The sequence below is a fragment of the Pseudorasbora parva genome, chromosome 3 (genome assembly GCF_024679245.1).
Source record: "Pseudorasbora parva isolate DD20220531a chromosome 3, ASM2467924v1, whole genome shotgun sequence".
Lineage (NCBI taxonomy): Eukaryota > Metazoa > Chordata > Actinopteri > Cypriniformes > Gobionidae > Pseudorasbora > Pseudorasbora parva.
In genome coordinates, this window is record NC_090174.1 from 22623526 (window position 1) to 22649964 (window position 26439).

The following is a 26439-nucleotide window of genomic DNA, read 5'->3' on the forward strand; positions in this document are numbered from 1 at the left end:
AAAGTATCAGTATCGGATTTGTTCTGGAAAAAGTGGTATCTCTGCATCAAGAAGTATTTGTCTTAAAGACACAAAGTGAGACCGAATGTTGAGTTAGTCCTCAGATGTGTGAAGAGAGCGGTTTTCATAAGCAGTTTGTTTCTCACACTAATATGTGGTTTTATTGTAAGTCCTTCCGCAGCATGAGCAAACAAGTTACATGCAGAGTCTCAAGAAGCAACAGCTGCTGGTTGCAGAACAGGTCCCGGATTGTGGCTGAAGTGTTGTAGCAAAAATAAATAATTTAAAGATTGAAACCTTTATAAGACTGTGAGCAAGTTACCATGCAGCTCATTTTATGCTTTTGAGAATTAGTTTTACCTATTTAAAATGAGTTTTGATATTCTAAGCAAATGGACAACTTGACAATAAATAAGTTATCATAATTTCATTTTCAGATGAGACTTGTTAACAGATGAGAGGGTTTTAGAAATGTACAGATCTACAGACAAAAATATGTCAATATCAGTCCATGACAATAACAAACAAAACGTTCTTAATACGTTTTTAATTGTTTTAATTTGCACAGTTTCACAATTATCTAACGTTGCTCACCTGTTCTTCAGAATGACTGTCTCAAAGTCATTGTAGATTCGCACCATTAAATCTAGAAGTTCTAAAATGAACAAACTCCAGAAGACGATGACTGAAACTTGTGTTGACAATGGACCTCTGTCGTTCATTGCTGCTTTCAATAAATGTATGTACATTTAAATACAAGTGTGAAAAAAAAAACCTATTTGATTCTAATGACTTTTTGTTTTGTTACAGATATTCTGATTTATATTCAAAGCACCTACAGAAAACAAAGGAGCTGCACCACTCATTTCAAATGAGGCCAGTCTGATGCAGCTGATACCAAAAGAGTCTCTGGTGTTTCTAAAGCAAATGAATGACCACATAATTTAACTATGATTGTATTCTCACCAATCAAACAAACTCACTACTTCACCAAACTGATGCTATAGGTATCTTTATTTTAAACCAGTCAGAAGTAATTCTGTAATTTGGGGACATTGGGTTTAGCAGCAGTTAAGAAAATTTATCTGATGGGGTTAGTGCACAAAACCACAAATGTGTTTATCAAAGTCAAAGGAAGTGGGCGTCTTCATAAGAACAGAGCTTGCTCTAACCACTTCCTGTTGAGATGGGAAACTTCTGATGGAGATATAAGGCGTACAGTAAACAAGTCAAACAAAAAGGTATATAAAGGACAAATATGTTTTAAAAGAACAATTGTGTAATAATTACACTTTACAGACAGACTGTTAAGTCACCTAAGTGTACTAGCCTACGATCAATCAAAATTCTTGTGTGAAGACCCATGATTGTGTCAATAAAAGAATAATGCTCCCACTCCTGGTTGAATATGCACGTGAGCTAAAATCGAAATATAGTGTGCACATATTTGTGCCTGAAAAGAATAGGCTAAACAGAACACTGAATAGAAAAATTGAACGACCACTGACAGACTCCTTAAATTAATCTAAAAAAATAAAATAAAATAAAAACTTTTTTCATCGGCTGAATCAGCTAAAATTATCCTATAAACATTGGCGGAGAAATAAATAAGATTGTAAAACAGGAGATAGAGTATAGATAATTAGATCATCTTTCACTTGATATTTACACATAATAGGACTTGTGGAACCATAATGGGCTTAGGTTGGATTATGCTTTTAAATTCTATTGTATAATAATTATTTGTTAATATTTAGTTTCTAGTTAAACAGGCATGTGTGGTGCGTGTTCTTGCATTGACAACAGCGCCCTCTGCAGGAATTAATCTATTAATGTCGGAATGCGCAACATCGATTTCTGATTAAATGATGAAAGCAACTATTTGAAATGAGATGACTCATTAAGGCACGCAAGATAATATGTATAATTATGGATTTTCTTATGAAAAAATTCGTCATGAACTCATATTCTAACAGAGGTCTTTATATCAGCGATTCTGAGGGTCGGGGCCCTCAATAAACTGCAAAATGGCTTAGCCTACATTTAAAATATAATTCTGTGCCTCAATTAAAATACTGGCTGTGCCCCTAAAATCTGTGTGCGTTAATTTTATATTTTGTAATATTGTTTGTTGATTCAAAAACTAAATCAAATTATGAATATGAATAATAAAATATGATAAAATCATTTATTTAAAATAGGCAAATAGACATCCGACCCAATACACATCCTGTTGAACATTTGAATTTTCCGTTTCCACCATATTTCCACTTTTATTTGGGACTTTTATTTGACCCGGAAGTATAAAGTGCTCTTTAACACAAGTGTGCTTTCACAAAGAGAAGTTTTACAGTTGATATCATGGCATTAGATGTAAAGTCTAGAGCGAAGCGCTATGAAAAGCTGGACTTTCTGGGTGAAGGACAGGTAAACAACGTAACTTTGATATTTCCGAGCTGTTGTTCGATCGAATAGGATAAAATAGAACCGCTTGCAGCTCTTGCAGCTGTATGTTAATCTTCAGTTTTATCAATGCGTTGTACACAGATCATGTTGTACCATTATTTTGCAGTTTGCAACTGTTTACAAGGCAAGAGACAAAACCACAAACACCATTGTTGCTATTAAAAAGGTAAGGCACTTAAGTTAACACAATAAGTGAATCAATCCCTTTATTGACTAACAGTTGCAAGAATCACTTTTGATCATATTTGCTTGTTATTTTGCTAACTCAGTTGAATAGTTTGTTATAGATGAACTAACGATAAACAATACTGCATTTATTTATCTTAGCTGATGTTAAGTGTAACATTTACTAATACATTAATTACTAATAATTAATGCACTGTCAAACTAACATTAACACAATGAGCAATTCTATTTTTACTAACAAAGATTAGTGAATGCTTTAAAATTATATTATTAAATCATGTTTGAGACCTTATTGTAAAGATTTGTTATTTTGTTTTTATCATTCTGTAGTACCATCATGTCAAAATGTGAATTTCTTGTTTGCAGATAAAAGTGGGACACAGAACCGAGGCTAAAGATGGTGCGCTTTAGAACGATCTTAAATTTTAATTATATATATATATATATATATATATATATATATATATATATATATATATATATATATATATATATATATATATATATATATATATATATATATATATATAATACACATACATTGGTATAATGCATATTTCTTCTGTTACTCTCTTCTCTTCCAGGCATCAACAGAACAGCTCTTAGAGAGATTAAGTTGTTGCAAGAGCTCAGTCATCCGAACATTATTGGTGTAAGTCATATCTATATGCGTGTAAATCTTTTTTTATTTGTTGTTCTTAATTATGACATAATACTTACATTATTGAACCTGTTTTTGCTTTCAGCTCCTGGATGCTTTTGGACACAAATCCAATATCAGTCTTGTCTTTGACTTTATGGAGACAGATCTCGAGGTGACGGCAGAGTAATGCTCTTGGAAGTTGATTGTTCTTTTCAGTAACTTCAACAACAAACCTTAACCATTAAGAATAAAAGTCAATGTCAACACAAAATAAGCATGTTGTTTGTCAGCCCTTTAATTTGTTTGGTCAGTGCTTTGACAATGAATAATGTTGCATTATGGTCTGTTTCAGGTGATCATAAAGGACACCAGTCTCGTGTTGACACCTGCCAATATAAAGGCGTACATTCTAATGACCTTACAAGGTCTGGAATACATGCACAATCACTGGATCCTGCACAGGGTGAGGCAAAGCGATATCTGCATGTGTGTTTTTAATTATTTACACTGCTGGTCAAAGGTTTGCGGTCAGTAAGATTAAAAAAAAGAAAATAATAATCTTTGTTTGAAATTGAAATATTTCTCTCAGTTTATTTCAGCTCTGTTTGAGGTTGCCTGTGAGTCTACGCGCTGATATGAGCAAATATCCAATCATATGCTCTAAAGTAGGGGGTTGTTTAGCCACACCTGAAAAGCTGGTGTCAGAGAGTTCTCTGTAGTGTCACAGGGCACTACAGTTATTCGCAATCACCAAAGTTCATTATTTGTATGCGTTTTAAAGCCTTGCCATTAAAATCATTTAATTTGCGTGCTTGCACACAGTTTTAACATGAGCTGCGCGCACCCACTAAAAGCCTGACAAACAGTAGTCTTACTGCACTAATACTGTCAAATATTAATTAATAATAGAATATTAACGTTTTTGATCAAATAAATGTTGCCCTGGTATGAGCCAATTGTTAGGGATTAACAGTTTATGACCCAAGAACAGTAGTGAAAAGGGGAAGACGTGTACGTGTGTTCACTTCAATTAGACGCGAAAGTTTCCGAAAATATACTGATAACGTGTGCTTGCTCTCAGTGAGAGGGACAGACATTTGTATAGGCAATATTAGGCCTAGTCCACACGTACACGGGTATTTTTATTACCGGAGTTTTTCCTCCTCCGTTTTAAAAAACAATCGCGTCCACACGAGCACGGTTTTAAAAAAAAATCTGTCCACATGAGAACGCAAAACTACACTATGATTGGCTGCCTGATTTCCACATGGGTCCCATCCACGGCACCGATGCACATTGCACTGACTGAGGGATGCCATGAGCTCAAGTGAAACCCTTCTACAAGTTCCTTTACTTTGGACTTAGTGACAGGTAACTGTACAGGTGCAGGGCCGAAGTGGACTGTAATAGCTTCACACACTTGCTTTACTATTTTGTATTATTGCATTCTGGCGACTTTTTTCTGCAATACAATGAAATAACTGAACATGTATCTGTAGGCTATAGCGTATGTGACAAGCGTTAGAATCCACCGCATAGACTCGACACACGTAAATCAAAAGGAGATAATGTGGAAAATCTGACGTCAAACATAGGAGAGAGCGGTGCGCACTTCGACTTAAAAAGCCGAAATCTCCGGTTTCACCATCTACACGACAACACTGTAACCAGAGTTTCTAAAAATCTTCACCCTGGCCGGAGTTTTCAAAAAAGTCCGGTTTCAGTAACTGGATACAGCGTTTGCGTGTGGACGAACAGCCAAACCGCGTAGAAAAAGCTGCGGTTTTGAAAATACCCGTGTTCGTGTGGACAGGGCCTTAATCTCTCTTTAGTGTTTTCTTAAGTGAAAGGAAATGTGAAGCGGAAATCAACTGTTTAGTGACACATCACACATCCCTAGGACAGACCCTTAGTCACCACCCAGAGACCAAACACAAACTTTAGAAAAAATAAAGGAAGAACAAACAATCAGTAGTTCAATTAATTAAGTAAAATCATAACTGGAAAGAATAATTATAATAATATAGGAAGATAAATATGATTTTAGGCTTTATTAATTTTAATTAGGATATATGCAGGTAAATTAAAGGCGGCAGTGGATTTCAGAATCCCCCTTTCAAAAGTTCTCGCAATTACGGGTGTATATGTTGCAATTTTGACATTATTTTTTAGAATAACACCGACTTTATATCTCGCTGTTGCGAGTTTATATCACAATTCTGAGAACCAAAATTCAGGATTGTGGGATACAAAGTCACAAATATTTTTTTTTTTATCACAGGAGGAAAACAAGCGTTCATACATTAGTGAGCATAAGAGACTACTCTCAAAAACAAAAAAATCTTACCAAGCCCAAACTTTTGCATTGTAGTTTACTACTTGATTCCCAAATTGGGAGTTCCTGAATAATAAGGGCACCTTCAGTCATCATGATTATTTTTTCTTCCCTTTTTTAGGACCTGAAACCCAATAATTTGCTACTAGATGAGAATGGAGTCTTAAAGCTTGCTGATTTTGGCTTAGCCAAAGCATTTGGAAGCCCGAATAGAGTGTATACACATCAAGTTGTTACAAGGTTTGTAGAAGTCTCTTATAATTCTGATGTTATATTAGTTGGTTCTTGTTTATTATGCAATTGATATATATATATATATATATATATATATATATATATATATATATATATATATATATATAATATTAGGGCTGTCAAAATTAACGCGTTAATAGCTCAACTAAATTAATGCAAATTAATTTTAATGGCCCTAATTTTATTAATGCAGCGCACATTTTCTGTTTGATCCATGGCCTGTAGTTGGAGAAATTGAGATCAGCAAACATTAATAGGGAAAGAAAAGGGTTAACTTTTAGTAAACTCCAGGTCGAAAGAAAAGTATGTTGTTTTTTTTACTGAGCATTTTCTCTGCAGTCTGAGCTGGATGCACTGCAAGCTCTCTCTCGTTCATGTCCGGTAAATCATTAACACCATCGCCGCTTGCACTACATGTGTTTTTTTGAACTAAATACATTACAATCAGCTAAAACAAATGTGCAGGTTACTTTTCTGAACAAGAGTGCTCCCGCATGAATCTCGGCACACACAAACTACCGGCAGTTCAATAGTGAACGCACATCTCTTAAAGGGGCCACACTATATTCCTACTGGTGGAATATGGACCTCCTCCAGGTATGGTGTGGTACTGGTGTGCTCACATGTCCACATGACAGCTTTCACATTACCAATTTTTCATACGAACTGTGCCCTGTTCTGATTCTGATTTTTTAAGCTTAGGCTTAAGAGACATGAACAAGTTCTTAAAAAACATCTGTGACCTTTGATACATGTCTAGTCTTCATGTCCATGTATGGTTTCATTAATAATGTATGTATTAATAAATATATCTATTTTTTTAATTATTATTAATTCTATTTTTAATTTTTTTTACACTGCGTGATCTCAGATGGTATCGTGCCCCAGAGCTGCTCTTCGGGGCCAGGATGTACGGTGTGGGTGTGGACATGTGGGCAGTTGGCTGCATTCTTGCTGAACTTTTACTCAGGGTAAGTGTCTTCGTTCAGTGTTTGTAAAGGCATCTGGCTCTTTTGAAAACCTGTCAGACCATTAATGTGTATTTTAAAGTCATGGAAATGGAAGTTCGTCATGGAAATGGAAGTTCGTCATGGAAATGGAAGTGGTGATCGTCTTTTCTATTGTTATGTATATGTGAAATAGCTACTCAAACTAAGGGCTTATGAAGGGCTTAGACTATTAGGGCTTATGAAAATTAAATACTGCAATATTCCATAAACTAGCACTTTCCAGTTTGACTTTGTGGTGACTTCAAGAATGATTTGTTCTTGTTTTTTAGTTGCCATTTTTAGCGGGAGATTCCGACTTGGACCAGCTGACAAAGATATTTGAAGCTTTGGGAACACCAACAGAGGACACATGGCCTGTAAGTTGTAGTTATCTAATTATTTGTAATTGAGAGAGTTTTACTTAAATCTACACTGTGTAACTTTTTTAGTTTATTCTTAGCTAGAAACACTTAGTTCTTTCAAAAATATATGTGCTCATTAACGTATATTTACTTCTTTCAAGTAATAAAGTATTCTCATAAGTTTATAATATGCCATTGAAAATACATACGGGTGAGGGGTTCGAATGCTGGTCGCCATGTTGCCCCTCCATCTTGAAAGTACATTAGCCAAAGAGGGACATACCCGTAAATTCAAGCTTCGCCTTTCGCGTTTTAACACTCGATGGCACCGTGTCGAATGTGAAGAGGGGGATTGCCATGTTAATCTTGGACTAAATCAGCCACCGTAGGAGTTCAAACGAAATCAGAATTGAGAGGAACAGAAACTATTATTCACTGGATGGTCATATACCTTTTCACCGCTAGATGGGGGAAAATATCATACAGTGTAGCTTTAAGCTTAATTTCCATAAGAAAGCAAATAATAAAGGCCCGTTCACACAAAGAATGATAACTATAAAATTAACTATTTTAGCATTTTTTTTATTTTAAGATGCAGTGTTGTCAGTCACTTTAAATGCTCAAGCTCTTTAAAGAAAGATTATGATTGGCTGTCAATATTTTATTGTCATCAGGAAAAACAAATCTGAAAGTGATTTAAATGATATTGTTCTTTATCGCGTCATTCATTAGTCCCCCGAGCACAGATGGTGTGAGGACCCTATTGGAATTGCTCGGCCTATCAATCTACATGCCAATATTCGGTTATAGACAAAGTGCTACCTGCTGGCAGAAGAGAGTGTGGCACATCGAAGTGACTTGGCCATATTTCTCCTATATATATACTCACTTATATGCATGTCCCCCACCATTCACTGGTTTCCTGAGGCCACCGAATGGTCATAGCCATGGATGTGAGGGCTCTTTCATTGCTGCTTGTAGCTTTAATTATTGTTGTGGTCTAGACTCTGCTGTTCTTTCAAATTTAGAACGATTTATGGTTTTACAGTACGCGCAGTCGCAGACTTGCATGTACTTACAGTGTACTTGCCTAAGAAAGTACTGGTTAATATAAGGTAGCTAATATTAAGGTTAAGGTTAGGTTTAGGGGTAGGTTCAAGGTTAGTACCTAGTTATACCTATGTACATGGGGAACATGACTGTAAAATTTTTTTTTTACCTATATCTTTATCGCTCTTAGTGTGACTGGGCCTTTACTTGAGATGCTCTAAAGGACACATCAATAATGTTGCATATGTACCATCTTTGAGAAATCTGTATATTTATTAGAGTTAGAATAAGCGATTTGTGCTGGTTGGTTTTTCAGGGGATGTCCAGTCTCCCAGACTATGTGTCATTTAAACTATTTCCTGGCACACCACTGGAGCACATCTTCAGCGCAGCTGGCGATGACCTTCTGGAGCTCCTGAAGGGGTTATTCACCTTTAACCCCTGCACACGCACTACAGCTTCACAGGTGCGCAGTTTAATCAACTTAATCTTACTGCTTAAAGCTTAATCTACATTAGAGGGACTGAATGAAGGGAATGGATACTCTCGTTTCAGGCTTTGAAGATGAGGTATTTCAGCAATAGACCAGGACCAACCCCAGGACCTCAGCTTCCCAGACCAAACTCCTCAACAGAAGCCCTGAAAGAGAAAGAAAACCTGATGATTGGAATCAAGAGAAAACGTGACAGTATTGAACAGGGTGAATAAACATGCACAAACACTTGATAAATGCGTCCGATAGCACTTTTCTTTCTTTAATTTTATCAATGTTGTTTATTACACAGTGTTCCTAGGGAAATGCTTATTTGTTGAGAATAATCAATTCCAGTGCTGCTTAACTGCATTCTTCAATGATTTCGTGTGTTTTGTGAGACTAATGGATTTGTCACTCTGTTTAGATTACACCGATTTATAATGGATGTGTAATGAAAATGGTGTCACAGATGGTAATGAAGTTTGAAATTTGAATGTTTATTTTTTTTTTTATTATTATTATTCCTATTCCATTTTTTTGTAGGTACCCTTAAAAAGAAACTGGTGTTCTGAGTGATTTGGATGCTGTTTTCTTCCACTGGTGCTGCTGTGGTCCTGCATGAATGGAAACAGTTGCTGAATGAACGTATTTATGTGTCAGTCAGTTTTTTCTATTATTTTTTTATGTACTATAAATATTAAATTATAAAAAAAAAATAGTTTTGCCTTTTGTCTGTTTTAATTAGTTATGCACATCACCCACATTTGTCATGAGTACATTTAGTAATCATTTTATAATTTACAAAGAACATATACAATACATTTTAAGTAATCATTTAAAATAATACAATAGTTTTAATTATTATAAATTATGCTTGTAAGGATTTAATGTATAGTTCTTTTTTTCAAAACCTTGTTAATAGTTTACAGATTGCTCTGTCCAGTGTAGTTTAAGGCAGTTTGATTTGTTTTGAAACTGCATCAGTAGTCCTGAGGGAGGTGCTGTTGTCTCAGCCCTGAACTGGCTACCCTTTACCAATATCCACTTTGTGATTATGATGAGAGTTTGAAAATGTACAGATGGCATATCTATAACCAAAGACCATCTAAAACCCATTAGTATTACACAAATACTTTGTCTCAACCTAAAGGTAGTTTATTGAAACCAATCACCTACTGTTGAAAACAGATGTTCTGTGCAACTTGCATATGGTGTCAAACACAATGAGGGAAAGGCATTCTTTTTGCTGCCACTGTCAGCCAACTGGAGAGAAATCCAAACAAAACTCCCAACCATCAGCCATACAGCATGTAAACAAAACAAGTAAAACCACATTTTTGGCATAATCTAAAACAGCGATAGCCAAATTAGAATAACAGATACATAGCTAAAACTCGCTTCTGTTCCCTAGTAAGATTTGAAGCTGCAGTAGAGCTTTAAATACATGTTTTCCATTGTCATTGTGGTCAAGGGAAATTGGAAACCTCACATTATGACGATAGCGGAAGTGATATACACTGAGGATTTTTATTTGATTTTGATGCAAGATCAATACCAAATGGGCTTAAACAACAAAGCACGACTGAAACCCCAAACTGCTCTGATTTCCGATTTATCGAGGCCATCATTTCGCAGAGTACTTCCGCACGCAGACCCAGACGGCTCTTGCTCGCAGCCTCGCACACGTCACAGCCTATTGTGAACAGCAGCGACGCGCGTGCAGGACTGGTCGCGAGAGCACGAGAGCAGAAGACACGAACCACGGTCGCGTTATTTAGAATCCCACGAGCACATCATTTGAACTGGATTAGTGCGTGTAAAGGAGGATTTGCCTCGCTGCCAGAATGTGTACCCCGTGTTGTGTGTCTCAGGTAAGTGATGCATTGACTGTACATGCCGTAGATACATCACCGTCGTGAACAGCGCGATGCACTCCGTTTCTCCCATTTCAAATTATTTTCTGTAGCATTTAATTCTGAAAAAGTTCAATAATAAAACTTTCATTCTTTTTAAATATTTAATTGTTGTATTTGTTAATGTGTCAGTTTTAAGTATACACGTAGTTTATATATATTGTCATCCTTGTTTGTTCCCTGTATTTCATGCGTTCTTGATAGTACATTTGCTTTACTTCATTATTGCATAGATATTTCGTATATAGATGTTTAAACTCCTTATTTTAGTCCAGTATTTATTTATCAGTTATTTATTTATGTGAAGCCCTTATGACTATGAAGCTCATCATGTAATGTTACTGTGGGGGGTGGTGGGAGCTTAAACCAGCCTGTTTTTGGTCCTGTTTTTAATTTCCAGGTTTTAGTCCCATTTTTCAGCTTGTGTCTGGCTGAATTAAGCTAAACACCAGTTTGGCTTGGCTGAAAGACCAGCATAACATAAAATGCACATAAAATGAGCAAAACCATCTTGGGCTGGTTTATTTTTTTATTTAAATATATATATGTTTAATCTATCTTCTGCAGGGTAATGTTTCCACTGGCTTTAAAATATATCTTCCCATTAACGGTTGTGCAAGTGTTATCCATTAAGAATTTTATCTTCTAAGGGTCAGCAAATTGTCATCACTGTTTTTATGTTCCTTTTGTTCTCATTTAACATTTTGACAAATATGTCTTTGTTTTCAAATGAGCTATATTTTTTGTAAATGAAATTTGATCAAAATATGTTATTGGACGTTCCACCAGGAAACCCTTCAGTTCTAAATATGGAGTTATACTGATAATGTAATTATCTACTTTCTCAGTGTACTAATTTTTTTGAGGGTCTTGTAGCCCCTTTGTACATGGTGGTGTCCGCGGGTGGTCTTTTCATTTCCTGGTTGGATCCATGTGGCTGCTTGTTTGCATAAGATTAGCAGTGGAAAGCGAGAGCTAGCAGTCAGTGTTTAGCATCAATAGTGTTGTCTCATTAGTACTAAGCTTGTCAGGAGCCAGTGGCCCCACAAATGGTGTGGAGGAAGGGGGGGGGTGGCACGTACTCTGTGTTTGTTGACTAATTGCTATCATTAGATAACCCGCTTAGTTTAACTGTTGATTCAACTTTGACAGTAATTGATTCCCTCTTTTCGCCATCGCCAACAGCAGCGTTTATTATCATTTGTAGATTCCGTATCCCAATGAGCACTGAGTAACCTCACAACAAGGAGAGACCATATTCAATGAGCCTTATATGGTTGAAATCATGATACTGTTCTTTGTGCCTTTTTCATGCTGTATCGGTCAGGACAGTAGAGACGAGACCGACAGGAACGCGTGGGGTGTGGAACGGGGAGTGGGATCGGCAACAACCTTGAGTCAGGATTCAAACTCAGGTCGCCACTTGCCAGAGATGCAGTTGCACTATGCGCCAATGCGCTAACCACTTTTCCATTAGCTCAGTTTTTCATCAAGATACTGTTCTAATATCAAAGCAATTAAAGTATTTTATTACACGGCTCTGTTGAATACTTGATTCTGATTGGTCAATTGCACATTCCAGCGGTATGTTATTCCCAGATAACTGTCAAAATTAATAACACCACTCATCAGGGTACTACGAGTTATCTTGACCGGTACTACTAATATGCTTAAAGGGTTATTTCACCCAAAAATGATTTCATTAATTACTCACCCTCATGTCGTTGGATACCCGTAACACCTTCGTTCATCTTCGGAAGACAAATGAAGATATTTTTGTTGAAAGCTGATGGCTGAGAAAGGCATTGAAATAATGACTTTATCCGCCAAGTTATTGTCTTCCGTGTAGGTCTCAGACGTGAACTCACGCGATAGCGGCGCTCCTCCTCTTCCGGGTCATGTATCCGAATGGCAGTCATATTCTCGCGCATGCGTCAAGTTCACGTCAATAACTTGGTGGATAAAGTCGTTATTTTGATTTTTGTGCGCACAATAACTATTTTCGTCGCATTGTAAAATGATTGTACAGCCACTGTAGTGAGATGGACTTTGTATCGACGTCTTTAGTGCCTTTATGGGTCTTGTGAGTGGGAATTTACTGAATGCCAATGGAGGCCTTTCTGAAGCCTTTCTCAGCCATCAGCTTTCAACAAAAATATCTTCATTTGTGTTCTGAAGATGAACGAAGGTGTTACGGGTGTCCAACGACATGAGGGTGAGTAATTAATGAGATAATTTTCATTTTTGGGTGAACTAACCCTTTAACATGTGACTCCACTGTCATTGTCTGCCTGGTGCCATCTTTTGACTGAACAACACTTAACCACCACGAGTGACGATAGAAGACTGGAAGGCAATCGGCCGGAACTTTCCATTATAAAGTTTTAAATATGTATATATTTTTAGTTCATGCAAAAATTAGATCTCTGTCTCTGTTCACTCATGTTGATCCAAACTGACTTTCTTTTTAGTCTATTACAGTTAAAAAAATCAGTAGGCCCCAATGTTATTTTTGGACCCCATTTACTTTCATTTTATTGACAAAAACAGTCAAAGCCTGTTTTTTTTTCTGTTGACTTGCATTGTGCACTAGTTACTTCAAAACTCTTTTACACTTCTTTTATTTGAGGCACTCATTTATAGCTTTTATTTTCCCCTTTAACAGACCTGTCGCATCGGCAAACATACGGTTCATGAGCCTCTTGCAGGGGAGTGAGGTTTACATGCACAGCTCTTGGTATAGTCTACATCTGTTACACTCACCCCCCAAACCTCACTTCCAGGTCAACGGCACCAAATGTAACTGGTCCTACTTGACCCGCTCTGAGAAGGATTCGAATGTAGAGGGTCTCCGAGTGAGAAGTGGCGATAAATAACCTAACAAAGACGCTAGCCTCTAGTGTTAGTTGCTAGCGCATCTCTTGAGGCAAGGGGAATTAGGTTTACCTACGCAGCTCTTTCTCTAAGTTGCGTTTTGTTGTGTTTCTGCTCTGTTGGCCACAAGATCACGCTGAATGCGTGTTAGAAATTATGAATGGTGAGAACATCGTGCTTGGAATTCAGGTCTTTAGCCGCTAAAGTTTAAATCATGTCTAGCTAGCGCTCTTCCCATAATGTTTACGCTTTAGGTCAGTGGGCTTTTGTGGCTGTTTGAACGCATTTGACCACGTGAGCATTTACACAACGAAAGCAATCCTGAATTTAGACCCTGTTTACATTAGCGTTGTCCACTTGTGATCCGATTGAACAAAACACAGGGATGGATTATTATATTTCTAAGAATCTTGGTTTGTGTTCATCTGAAGGAAGAAGGTCATATAAATCTGGGACAGCAAAATGGAATTAAACATTTTGGGTGAAGTGTCAGACATCTAATAACAGTTTGATGAAATCTAAACGAATTAATGTTATGGTGTGAAGCAGAATATCATGATGTTTTGTGGCATTTCGTTGTGTTCAAGCATCTGAAAAGCTTCTCAGTTCTTACAAATTTGTCTTTTTGCCCTGTCCTGCTGGGAAATGTTATGGAAATCTAATTGTGTTTTCTCCTTCAGATGTCTGTGTTTTATTGCCCAGTAACATTGTGCTGTGTTCATATACTGTTGCAGCTCTGTACCGGAAAGGTCATTATCTCGTTTTCTGTTTGTAATGAATTCAATGGCACACTGTTCTTGATCAGGCCTTGAGGTAACTTTGTATGATCTGTTTTGTCTGAACTCCCACATGAGAACTCCAATGACTGTATAGCATCTCAAGTGTGCTCCTTGGTTTTTACTGATGAAACACCTTGAAAATAACACCAGTCACATAAAAAAATCACTATAATTGGCCAAAAAAACATATACGCATTATCATATAGGAACTTTATGTGGATTTTTACACATTCTTCAAATGTTAGCTAGCGAGTTTTTTTCTTCTTCTAGTGAACTGAAAGGTGGCGTTTGTGGCAGGACTATCTGTCTTGACTTTTTGAGTAGCAGTGAGACATTCTCACCCTTCCACACAGCCTTTATGCATCTCTATCGCTTTCCCTCCATTACCATATTAGAGGGTGTTTACTCATGTCCCATGAGCCTTTGGATTACTCTGTATTTGCAACTGAAAAAGCTGTCAAGCAATCGGCACCCATCCATCAACGTGGTGCCATGCAATTCTAGTTGGAAAAGTTTGACTCCAGTGTTACTATGGGTACTCTTAACACTGGAAAAAAGAGCACTTTTTTGTGTACACTTCAAACAGTGAAGTAATACATTTTTGCCTCAGCTGTACAATTGCCTGGCTAACAGACCCACAAAGCAGCTATTCATGACATGGAGACTATAGATGAATTGTCCGCTGAGTTTCGACATTACTTGATAGCTCAGTGAAATAAGTATGTCTTATCCTGCCTTCACGTGCTATCGTGAATTTATAATAATAAGGGAAATTTCTGTCAATGGTGGGAAAAGTGGGAAAATGGTTCTGTGCTCACAATTTTATTTGACAATTAATGAAACGGCAGCAAATAATCAACATATTTAAATGAGTTATGGTGTATTTTTATTATTATTTTTAAAATAGCATGATTATTATATTTTTCTTCACGGTGGAAATCATAGGGCCTTGATGTAGCCAGTTTAAGTAAGCTTTTCCCCCAAAAAATCATTCTATTACCTCTTTGTAGAGTCCAAACTCATTGTGCATGTTTGACTGCCTTCCTTCTGTTTTTAGCTGCTAGCAGTTCTCTAATAGCTTTAAATATTTGTTTTATGGTCAGCTTTTTTACAGGGTGTAAACACAGCGGGATTACAAACAATCCTAGAATCTTTTTGCTGCAACACAACTCTCTTTTAGCTTTTAGATGCAATTTCAAAAAGCTTCTCCACACACCTCTGAGGACGGAGCTGGAGAAATTCCCAGCCTGAATTGTAAGGAAAACAATGTCCATAGGTTATTGTCCTTACGCCACCTTTCACCCAGACCCCTGCTGGTTGCGGGAGAGGGTAAGAGAAGGGCTCTTTGTAGGGGGCTGAGAACTGTCTCCGGGGCAGGAGATGTGGGGGATGGTTTGTTTGCGAGAGGATGTGGAGTGCTGTCCCACTGACTCGACCGGTGTTGACCGGTGAGTGGGACTCCATGGTGCTGTGGAGGAATGGGGCTGTCGTTGGTCGGGGTCGTACGTGCTGACCACCTGTTGTCTGGAGAGGGGGATGTGTCCTCCTGATTGTTGGAGATCGTGTGCCTTTGCTGTTATTTCTGCTGTCTGTCTCATCACATAGTTAAAATGATGTGCGGTTTACTGTCAAATCCATGAACCTTTGATGTCTAGTGCTTTCTGGAGCTTTATCAGCATTATTGCATGATTTCTTAACTTTTAGGTTTTAAAAATAACAATCCCATTCCCAACAAGTATATAAATCAGTGTGTGTTTTTGGAAAACAACATATATTAATATGGTCTCTATAATATTGACATCATGCAATGCATTTGTTTGTATAAAAAAATAATATAACTTCTGGGTATATGATTTTGTACTTTATAAAATTATATAACATCACATAATATTATTATTATAAAACTATTCAAAAGAATAAGATCTAAATAATAATCATACTTTTTATACTTTTACTATATGTTACTGTAAATAATATTTTCAAGATGTGAAATGATTGAGCGCCAAATTATTTGAGCTACTTTAATAATATTATAAATATATCTTATGACCTTTTTGTAATTATCACATCCTATTGGACATAAAAAGCATCATATTTTCCATCCCTCTTTTTCTCTTTCTCCGCTTGCCTTAACTTGTCTGCAAACTGTAGACTAAATGAGACTGAAGAGATTATAGGATTTCCAGGGATGTTTGTTCTGATCCTGTATTCACTCAATCTGATCTTAAATGTTATGTCTGTATCTTGCGTCATGTGATTCAAGCTGCTTCATAGTAACAGCCCAGCTCTACAACTGCTTACAGCCAATAGGAATGAGGCATTTGTGTTGCTAAAGGGGAAACCAGCCAATAAGATGTTCATAGTCCCCCCATTCTTTTTTAAACAGTATGTTTATTTTAGCTGCAATTTGAATTTGACTTAATCTTAAAAATATTTTGTCTTTGACCTTGGTTTTATAGTAACACACTGCCTTATTTTATACCTTTAAATGTGCTTTAAAATCCAATGTTTAATTGTAAATCACTCTAATGGCTTGTGAACGGTTACTATTAAGCACTTGCATGTGTCGCGCTCACTCATCTGATGTTTTTCTGCAGCTGGCCTGCTGCTGTGGATCGGCTGCCTGCTCCCTGTGCTGCGGCTGCTGTCCCAAGATCAAACAGTCCACCTCTACACGCTTCATGTACGCCCTATTCTTCATGCTGGTCACGGTGACCTGTGTCATCATGATGTCCCCCACTGTGGAGACGGCAATGCGAGAACATGTGAGTCTTTGTTCAGAGCTTCTCAGTTTGCATTTTTTAGTATCAGGTTCCCTCATATATAAAGACCATTAAATCTGGTCTCAGGTCAGAAGCAGTGGGTGGCAACTGGCAAGTCATAAACATACTGTCTGGGCTTTTTTGGGGATAAAATCTGCAGAATATTGTTTAAATTGGTTTTAAATGTGCTAATCAGAGCTGAGAGTGCTGGACTGTTATTGGTAACTAAAATAATAGTAATAATAAGTTACTTCAAAGCCAAAATATTAAAGGGATAGTTCACCCAAAAATGAAAATGTCTTTCATTATTAACTTACCTTCATGTTGTTTCAAACCTGTATGAGTTTCTTTGTTCTGCTGAACACAAAAGAAGATATTTGGAAGAATGTTTGTAACCAAGCAGATAAAGCAACCATTCACTACTATAGTATTTCCCCCCCTACTATGGTAGTGAATGGTTGCTCTATCTGCTTGGTTACATTCTTCCAAATATCTTCTTTTGTGTTCAGCAGATCAAAGAAACTCATACAGGTTTGAAACAACACGAGGGTACGTAAATAATAAAAAAATGATCATTTTTTCGGGTGAACTATCCCTTTAATAAATGAGCACACAATAGGGCCAGGGATTTTTCTAACTTTGTGAATGACAGGCATTAAAAATCTGTGGTATTATGCGGGGGAAATCTCTTACAGTAGTTAGATAAAGATTAGGTACAGAAATTGAATTAAAGGTTCACCCAAAAATTTGTTTGCCAAACTGCTGAAATCATGTGACATTGGCGAACTGAATCATGAATCAATACGCTGATTCATAACCATTCAAATCTTTTTAAAATATAAAAACTAAATTTAAAATTTCTTAAACTGTGTTCCGAAGTTGAACAGAGGTCTTACGGGTGTGGAACGCCATTAGGGTGAGTCATTAATGACATCAGTTTCATTTTTGGGTGAACTAACCCTTTAAGTAATCAAATGTTAAATAAATCTTCACTGTATAAATTAAATATAGATTAGCACTTATTAAAGTTATTCAGTCAAGAGTAAATACATTTTTTTTTTCTTTTGCTTGATTAAACTAAAAAACACAGACAGTTCATTTTTGCCTTTTAATGGGGTTTAATTCATGTAATGAAGTCACTATGTTTTCATGGAAAAAAAATGTATTAACAAGATTGTGATTGTATTTACAGGAAGAAAATCTTAATAAAAATATTTTTGAAAAAAAAAAAAAAACAGACAGCAGCTATTAGACTGCAGATAGGCAGCTGCCAAAGGGGACATTTACAGCATTTGTAGGGACAGCATGTATGCATTAATTCATTCATTCATTAAAGAAAAGGTCAATAGAGGGATCAAGGGTTTATTTGCAGGCAGCTAGCCCATGTTACTCAAACAAACACAAAGGAGAGCTACATGACGCTTCTGCTTCAAAGCATGAAAGGAATGCAAGACTGAGTATCAATGATTCATCATAGTATCTAAAACAGCATAATTCTTTCTGTATGTAGATTTTTCTATAACTATTCTAAAAAGGTAACTGAAAGCTATTGAAATGCACTTACAGGCTGGGTGTGTAACATGAGCTCAAGCTCTCTTTTTGTTCTCAGCACCACAATGAGTGCTTACTGGGTAAATGTCATGAGTATAAAAACCCAGACACTAAAAAAGACCAGTGCAAGTATAAAAAACACTGCCTCTCAGTGAGGCACAAAAGAACTGCCACTGAGGTGCCAAGACACAAAGATTTACAGCTGTTGAAGCTTTTTCACAAATAGTAGTTTCAAATATAAGAGCACATAAAATCCCCTCCTGGTGGTCTTTCGTGGTTACAACACACGGACAGAGCAAATGGGATAGTAAATGGTTCATTGCTGACAGGAACACCTTAACAACCTTATATTATATGATGGTCCATGTTATAATAATAGCAGTGCCTCCCAGCATTATAGCAGGTCTACAAATTGTAGACTGTTGGGAACATAAATGTATTTTAAGAATTGACCAGTGCCCTGTAGTTTGTGCCAGCGTTCTCTTGAAAACCATAAAAGAGAACCATAAATACGGGTTTGAATCTGACCGACTTCTTAGCTGATCTGTGAACTGTACAAGTTAATACACTTACAGACAAACCATGGTAATTCCACATTGGACATGTACAATAGTAATATATAGTTTTCAGTTCTTGGAGTATGAATTTGAATATTATAATAAATAGGATTTTTTTTTAATTAGGAAATTTGTAAAAAAAAAAAAAAAAAATTGTGAAGTCTGTTTTGCTCACCAAGGCTGCCTTTATTTAATCAAAAATACAGGTAAAACATTAATATTGTGAAATATATATATATATATATATATATATATATATATATATATATATATATATATATATATATACAATATTAATGTTTTACCTGTATTTTTGAAAACAGGCTCAAATCCCTTAATAAAAACCTCATTTAGATCTTCCTCAAAGCACCCTATGATTACATACTAACCAGGGTAAACAGGGAATTTTATACTAGATGGCAAGGAGTCAAAATCCCAGAAAGAAATACTGTAGGAAAAGTAACATTTTCAAGACATTTATTTAGTGTGTGTGGCTGTTTATACTCTACCGTTCAAACATTTAGGGTCGGTAAAATAAAATATTTTTACATTTAGTTTGAAAGCAGTCTCTAATGTTCAATAAAGCTGCCTTTATTTGATCAAAATACAGTAAATAATAACAGTAATTATACCGTGTAAAATAACCGTTTTCTATTTTAATGTATCATAAAATGTAATTTATTCCTGTGATGGTAAGGATGAATTTTCAGCAGGCATTTCTCATGTATTTAGTGTCACATGTTTAAAAATTTATTCTAATATGCAGATTTGCATAATAACATTTCTTCTTATTATCAATATTGAAAACAGATTGACTATTTTTTAAATATATATTTAAAAAGATATACGATTAAAAAAAAATCGTGAAAACAATTACCAGTTTCAGCTTTACCATCACAGGATTTTTTTAAATATATATATTTGAAAAAATATACGTGTGTGTATTATCATATTTATTGTGTGTGTGTGTGTGTGTGTGTGTGTGTGTGTGTGTGTGTGTGTGTGTGTGTGTGTGTGTGTGTGTGTGTGTGTGTGTGTGTGTGTGTGTGTGTGTGTGTGTGAGAACATATTAAAGGTGGGGTAAGTACTATCTGGTAACCGTTGTTGATATTTCAAATCACCAAAACAAACACGCCCCTACCCCGAAAAGGGTCTCGCCCCTGTTTTGATAGCTCCGCCTCAACATATATTAGGAGTATAGTATCTTACTTGTCGGAGACATTGTGTGAGCTGATGCTTGAAGCACACAGTGAGGAGGTTTAGATGCTCCATATGGTTTGGAAATGAACGGGTCTTTATCATCGCTGAAGTGAGACATGATACGATCACATATGGACTAACAAGCGAACATGACACACAAGCATAGTCAAGCAGCATATATTAGGCTAGTTGTCGGCTAATGTCCGTCATGTGTGACTGTGTTTTGAATAATGACGTGCATAGCGAGAGCAAGCACTCTTCTCACCATCAATAGTAGACACGCCCCTTACCTGCTGATTGGCTACAAGTTTGTTATTCCACTTGGCCCGTCTTTTTTCTAAAACGATTTTGAAATAAGACTTACCCCACTTTTAATACACTTGCGTATATTTTTTTTAAATATATGTTTTAAAAAAAAAATCCTGTGATGTAATGCTTAAACTGGTAATTGTTTTCATGATTCTTTCAATACTAAGTTTGAAATATTTATTTGAAATATAAATCTTTTGTAGCATTATAAATGTTTTTCTACCACTTTTAATTCATTGAATGCATCCTTGCTTAAAGTATACATTTCGTTTAAAAAAATGTAAGTAAAAAATGTGTAAAGGATTAACTAAGTAAATAAGTACTCAAAGATTTAAAACATAACCAGTCTTGTATGGAAAGCAATGTTATTTCGTTGTTTACTATTTAGGGTGTGTATATAAGCTGAACTTTCCACAGCCAGCATGAATGGGTGTGTACACACAGATCGGATTCTGTTTAACTTAAGCCTTGCCCTGAGGCGACTGCATCTATTCTGTAACTCAAAATGTAATTTTATTCCTCTATTGTTTTGTGCTTTTCTCAGATTCCATTCTACACAGAAATGTGTCATCAGCTCAATGCGGGGGAGAACTGCAGTACCCTAGTGGGCTATTCAGCCGTGTATAAAGTCTGTTTCGGCATGGCCTGCTTTTTCTTCTTCTTCTCTGTGTTCACCATTCGTGTGCGAACCAGCACAGGATGCCGGGCAGCTGTTCACAACGGGTAAGGGGTCCACCCAAACACTTTTGAAGTGGTATTTACACTGGAAACAGTGCTTGTTCCTTCTCTGCTTTGCTCCATGGCCCCTCTCAGCCCAGGTTCACAGGAACTATAGGGACCCAACGTGTATTGTTTGGCCTTATGCCTCCATCTGTACTCCACTCCTAATGCTCCATTATTCACCCACATCCAAAGCCCTGAATAGAGGTAATAATTTAAAACTCTGACCAGAGGAAATGACGCTTGGAGACGAGCTTTACCCCTATGAATAGGATGGTTTAGCCCCACATGAGAGCAATTCATGTTGCAATAATCAGATCTTTGTGTTGTATGCAAATGCAGAGTGAGGAAGTATATGGCTGAACTCAGTGTTTTATACAGCTCCATCCTGCTCAGCACATTCATGCAAGCGTTTAGAAAAAAACAGGCCCAAATCCTTTAATAAAAACCTAATTTAGATCTTCCTGAAACCACCCTATGATGACATACTAACAAGGGTAAACAGGAAATTGTATACTAGATGATGATATAGTAGATGGAAAGGAATCAAAATCCCAGAAAGACATACTTTAGGAAGTAAAATTTGTATTTTTCTCATCAATGTCATTTATGTTAAAATAAAAAATCTTACTGGCCCCAACATTTTGAACAGCAGTTTATCTCTAAACGGGGTTCTGGATTTTAGAGTGTAAAAAGTTGTTTATTGTGAAAAATGAATGTACTGATACTGAATTATTAACCGTTCTTTTGAATTATTAGTATTATTTTGATAATCGTAATAATATATTTTTAACTTTAGTACAAGTATATCCGTTTTAGATCTGCTTTCTTAATGCTATCGCACTTACTGTTGTTCCCAAAACAATTTTGAAAACCCTCATAAATATTTTCCCTTTATTCAACATATTATGTCTTAAATCAACCATTTCTCCTGTTTCTTTGTAGGTTCTGGTTCTTTAAGTTTGTGGCTTTGCTGGGCTGCTGTGCTGGAGGATTCTTTCTCCCAAATCAAGACAAGTTTCTAGAAGGTTTCATATGTTCTCTTTTCATAACATTTGCTGCTATTGTTTCGGTGCACCCTAAAGAGTCTCGTTAAATTTGATTGAAACATTTTACTGAAAGGAATCGAGTCGTTCCTGGAAAGTTTTATTATTTCTACTTTGAGCCTGCAGTAGTGTTGAGATATCTACTGTTGAATGTCCAAGAGCAACAGTTTGATCTACAGTGAGCATCTGTTTGTGGTTCATAAACTCTAGTAACTCAAACAGAGTCTTCCGCTACATGTATCAATGAACTCATGACTACAGAAATATTTAGAGGAATAGAATAGATGTTATCCTTTTAGTGGTATTAAGAAGTGTATCTCAAATCCTAAACATACGGAGGCAGTACCCATAGTATTGTAATCAGACGGCACAGATGCTAATATCATATCACTGAATGAGTTTCATAGATTTACTTTTTACCTTATATGTTATATTTAAAAACAACATTTTAATGCAGTATATTTATTATAAACCATTATATTAAATTATTGCATAGCATACGTTACTTGCAGGGATGAAAATTAGCACCAGCCAAATGCGGGTGATTTTGAGTTGTGGCTAGTAAACTCGCTTCACCTACCTACCACGGTGGCGGTTACATAAAGCATACTGTTTCACCTCTTTGTAAACTTTGTGTAATGTATGCGAGTGCTGCCGTATGTTCGAATATAACCAGTCATTTTCGCCGCCATCACCCGCATGTAGAGTCAGAAGATGCGAATGACAACTCGTCTCACAGAGCGCTAATATTGAGTTCTCTTTCAAGTCTTGCGCTTAAACGGACAAACTCACACAAGAAGTATGTCAACATGTCCATCTTGATGAGTATCCAAGCAGACAGTCTGAATATGCCTTAAGAGAACTGTATACAGTTGAGAAAGACGAGCATCCCTGCACAAGGTCTTAAAGCGGCAGTAGCCTTTACTGCTCTGTTTAATGTCAAACAAAAGATAGACATCACTCACTGCTCTTGATTGAACAGCTTTTGTAAGTTTATTAAGGATTAATCTTTAATTTAAACAGTTAAATATGCAGTTATTATAACATTGGATTACTTTATTCAATTTCTGTACCTTTCTGCAGGCCAGTAGGCCTTTACATTATTATTTAATGTACACACGAGTGAGTCAATTACATTTTTTAGTTTTAATTTTATTTTATACTGTGCATTGTCGCAATGTGCTAAATATATATTTGCATAATTTGTAATTGATTTATTATTTGAAACCTTAATATTAATTTATGCAATTGCAATGCCTTGATTTTTAGTAAACTTACACAATCATAGCATTAGCCATAAATGCAATGGTACTAATAATTGTCATAATTTCTTTCGGTGTTTCAGTTTTCGGACTTGGTTTCCTCTTTTTCGGTTTCGGCTAAGAATTTTGATTTTAGTGCATCCCTACTGACAATGTTATGCTCGGTATGTCATCAGTAAGCTTCAGAAGATGTGAAAACGAATAGTTTCATTGTTGGGACTAAAAGCCTATAACTAGAAGCATTAAAAGACCACGAATCATCCAAATGCCACATTCAGGTAACAAAAAAAAAAGAGCGCACAGAGCCCTACTCATTTAATGAAATGTATATCAGTTCATGGTTTGTGTGAAAGAGAAAATGTCAGTATTTCATTGAGACTTGAGATTAAATAAACTGCTTAAGTATTGTAGAACTTAATCAATTATCAAGTATTAATTTTCACATGCAGTTACACATTGTTGGTTAAAAGCAAGAAAGTGGCTGGTAAAAATATTGAGTGGCTGGTAGATTTTGAAATCCACCGGCCACTGTGGAAACAAAAAAGTTAATTTCCATCCCTGGTTACTTGTAACCCCAAAGGTCAGTGTGCAAGAAAAAAATTTATGCTTTCACTGTATATTAGCTAAGTCCTAAAAATGATCGCTCTTTTGTGTCTCATGAAATGATTCGTGCTTCCTAATGTGTAAGTTTCTGGCTCTTAGCAGAAAGCAATGTTTGTTTTGTCATACAGTATCAACCAGAGGGAAAGACCTTTGACTCATCTCTCTCTCTCTTTTTCTCTCTCTCTCTCAGTCTGGCGTTATGTCGGGGCCGCTGGAGGTTTTCTCTTCCTCATCATCCAGTTGATGCTTCTCGTTCAGTTTGCCCACAGATGGAATCAAAACTGGTGAGCTGAAGTTTAGTGTCCAAATAGCTGTCTGTTTTTCCTTTATTTGCTCTTTTCATTCACCAAGTGGAAAACTTATTAGGCTCATGAAGAACTTCTCCAGTACTTTCCATCATCATATCCAAATGTTTCTTTGGTATGTAATTTGAACCCCCGCAACTGGAAATCATTAGGTCTGGGAATGGAGACTATAGTGTAATCTGGCGGCATTTCATTTCCACTGTCAGATAGGTTGCATAGTTAGTTGCCAGCCAGGGTGGTCCTAACATTGTGCTGCTATAGCAAATGGGGACTTTTTAACACCAGGTTGAAAGATTGAGGGGAAGGTTTTTTTTTTTTTTTTACCAAGTTTTACTGCACTCACTTCTTATTTTAGTCACTTATTTAGGTGGAGGACAAAGTGTGAAACACATGAATGGTTGGGGCATTTGGCGAGCTGATTCACTCCCCAAACCTCCAGTTTCAACAACAAGCAGAGCAGGTTTCATACCAGTAAGAGTTTTATTTTCATTCTAAGAACAAGAGAATTTTGTTACAGAGGGAGGTTTTTTTTTTTTAGCAGAGCTCTCTCTGGGTGTGTTCATAAATAATGTGTGTTGTGGCTGTAGAGTATGGCTTGCTATTTACATTATTGGGAGGAGAAAGAGAATAAGTAAGACGTTCTTGGCTGCTCTCCAGTCTGTTGACAGGAAACTCATGGCTGAGCTCAACACACATCATAGTTTCCTCTCTGCTCAACAAATGGAAACCTCAGCACAAAAGGGAAGAAACATCTGATACTGTTACATCAAATATGTCCCACAAACTAACTTACATTGGACAAAACCTCCCTTAGGGGACAGTTTTGATGATTTGAAATGCAGATTTAAAAAAATTACCATATATTTTATAATATTTTTTTCTTTCTTTCTGAAAACTTCTGAAAAAACTTTAATATAGGTTTGGTTTATATACAATATATAGGTTTATACACACTCACCTAAAGGATTATTAGGAACACCTGTTAAATGTTTTATTAATGCAATTATCTAGTCAACTAATCACATGGCAGTTGCTTCAATGCATTTAGGGGTGTGGTCCTGGTCAAGACAATCTCCTGAACCCCAAACTGAATGTCAGAATGGGAAAGAAAGGTGATTTAAGCAATTTTGAGCATGGCACGTTTGTTGGCGCCAGGCAGGCCGATCTGAGTATTTCACAATCTGCTCAGTTACTGGGATTTTCACGCACAACCATTTCTAGGGTTTACAAAGAATGGTGTGAAAAGGGAAAAACATCCAGTATGCGGCAGTCCTGGGGCAAAAATGCCTTGTTGATGCTAGAGGTCAATGGAGAATGGGCCAACTGATTCAAGCTGATAGAAGAGCAACTTTGACTGAAATAACCACTCATTATAACCGAGGTATGCAGCAAAGCATTTGTGAAGCCACAACACGCACAAACTTGAGGCGGATGGGCAGGGCCGGCTCTAGCTCTTTGGTTGCCCTAGGCGAGATGGAGTTTTGCGCCCCCCACCCCTCCCCTCCCCACTCCACTCACTTTTATCGTCTCTATTCTAATTCAGCACATGTCTGTTTTCCTAGGCCTACCCCTAACCGAGAAGCACTTACTATTAAACACGTTCGACGCTTTATTTCCACTTTTCAAACATTTTCTCACTTTTAATTAAAAATATATGCCTTTCCAATTTGATATGTGATGGGAAAAGGGAATAGAGCGAGTGTGGCAAAAGGCAGGATCGAACCTCTGATCGATCTGCATCAAATCTTGATGCCATGCGTCTTACCACTACACTACAGCCTCTGTAAAGAATTAGGT

At 36.6% G+C, this 26439-nt stretch overlaps 2 protein-coding genes across 3 annotated transcripts in view; both read left to right on the forward strand.

Moving 5' to 3' along the window:
- The first annotated feature begins 2291 nt into the window (after positions 1–2291).
- cdk7 (cyclin-dependent kinase 7) lies at positions 2292–9462 on the forward strand. Its single transcript, XM_067440037.1, has 12 exons — positions 2292–2427; positions 2573–2632; positions 3019–3052; positions 3237–3304; positions 3399–3467; positions 3648–3758; positions 5752–5870; positions 6757–6856; positions 7165–7251; positions 8603–8752; positions 8842–8986; positions 9305–9462. The coding sequence occupies exons 1-12, from the start codon at positions 2362–2364 to the stop codon at positions 9331–9333; spliced, it is 1038 nt and encodes a 345-aa protein (XP_067296138.1). The 5' UTR covers positions 2292–2361; the 3' UTR covers positions 9334–9462.
- An 824-nt stretch (positions 9463–10286) lies between these two features.
- Positions 10287–26439, forward strand: part of serinc5 (serine incorporator 5) — a 29577-nt gene continuing 13424 nt past the window's right edge. The window contains exons 1-5 of one of the 2 annotated variants that reach the window (XM_067438162.1): positions 10287–10632; positions 16925–17092; positions 21251–21429; positions 22372–22454; positions 24528–24621. In XM_067438162.1, coding sequence (XP_067294263.1) covers positions 10606–10632; positions 16925–17092; positions 21251–21429; positions 22372–22454; positions 24528–24621 — 551 coding nt within the window. In that variant the 5' untranslated portion in view covers positions 10287–10605. The remainder of the gene's footprint in view (positions 10633–16924; positions 17093–21250; positions 21430–22371; positions 22455–24527; positions 24622–26439) is intronic. The other variant, XM_067438161.1, reaches the window with a different exon arrangement.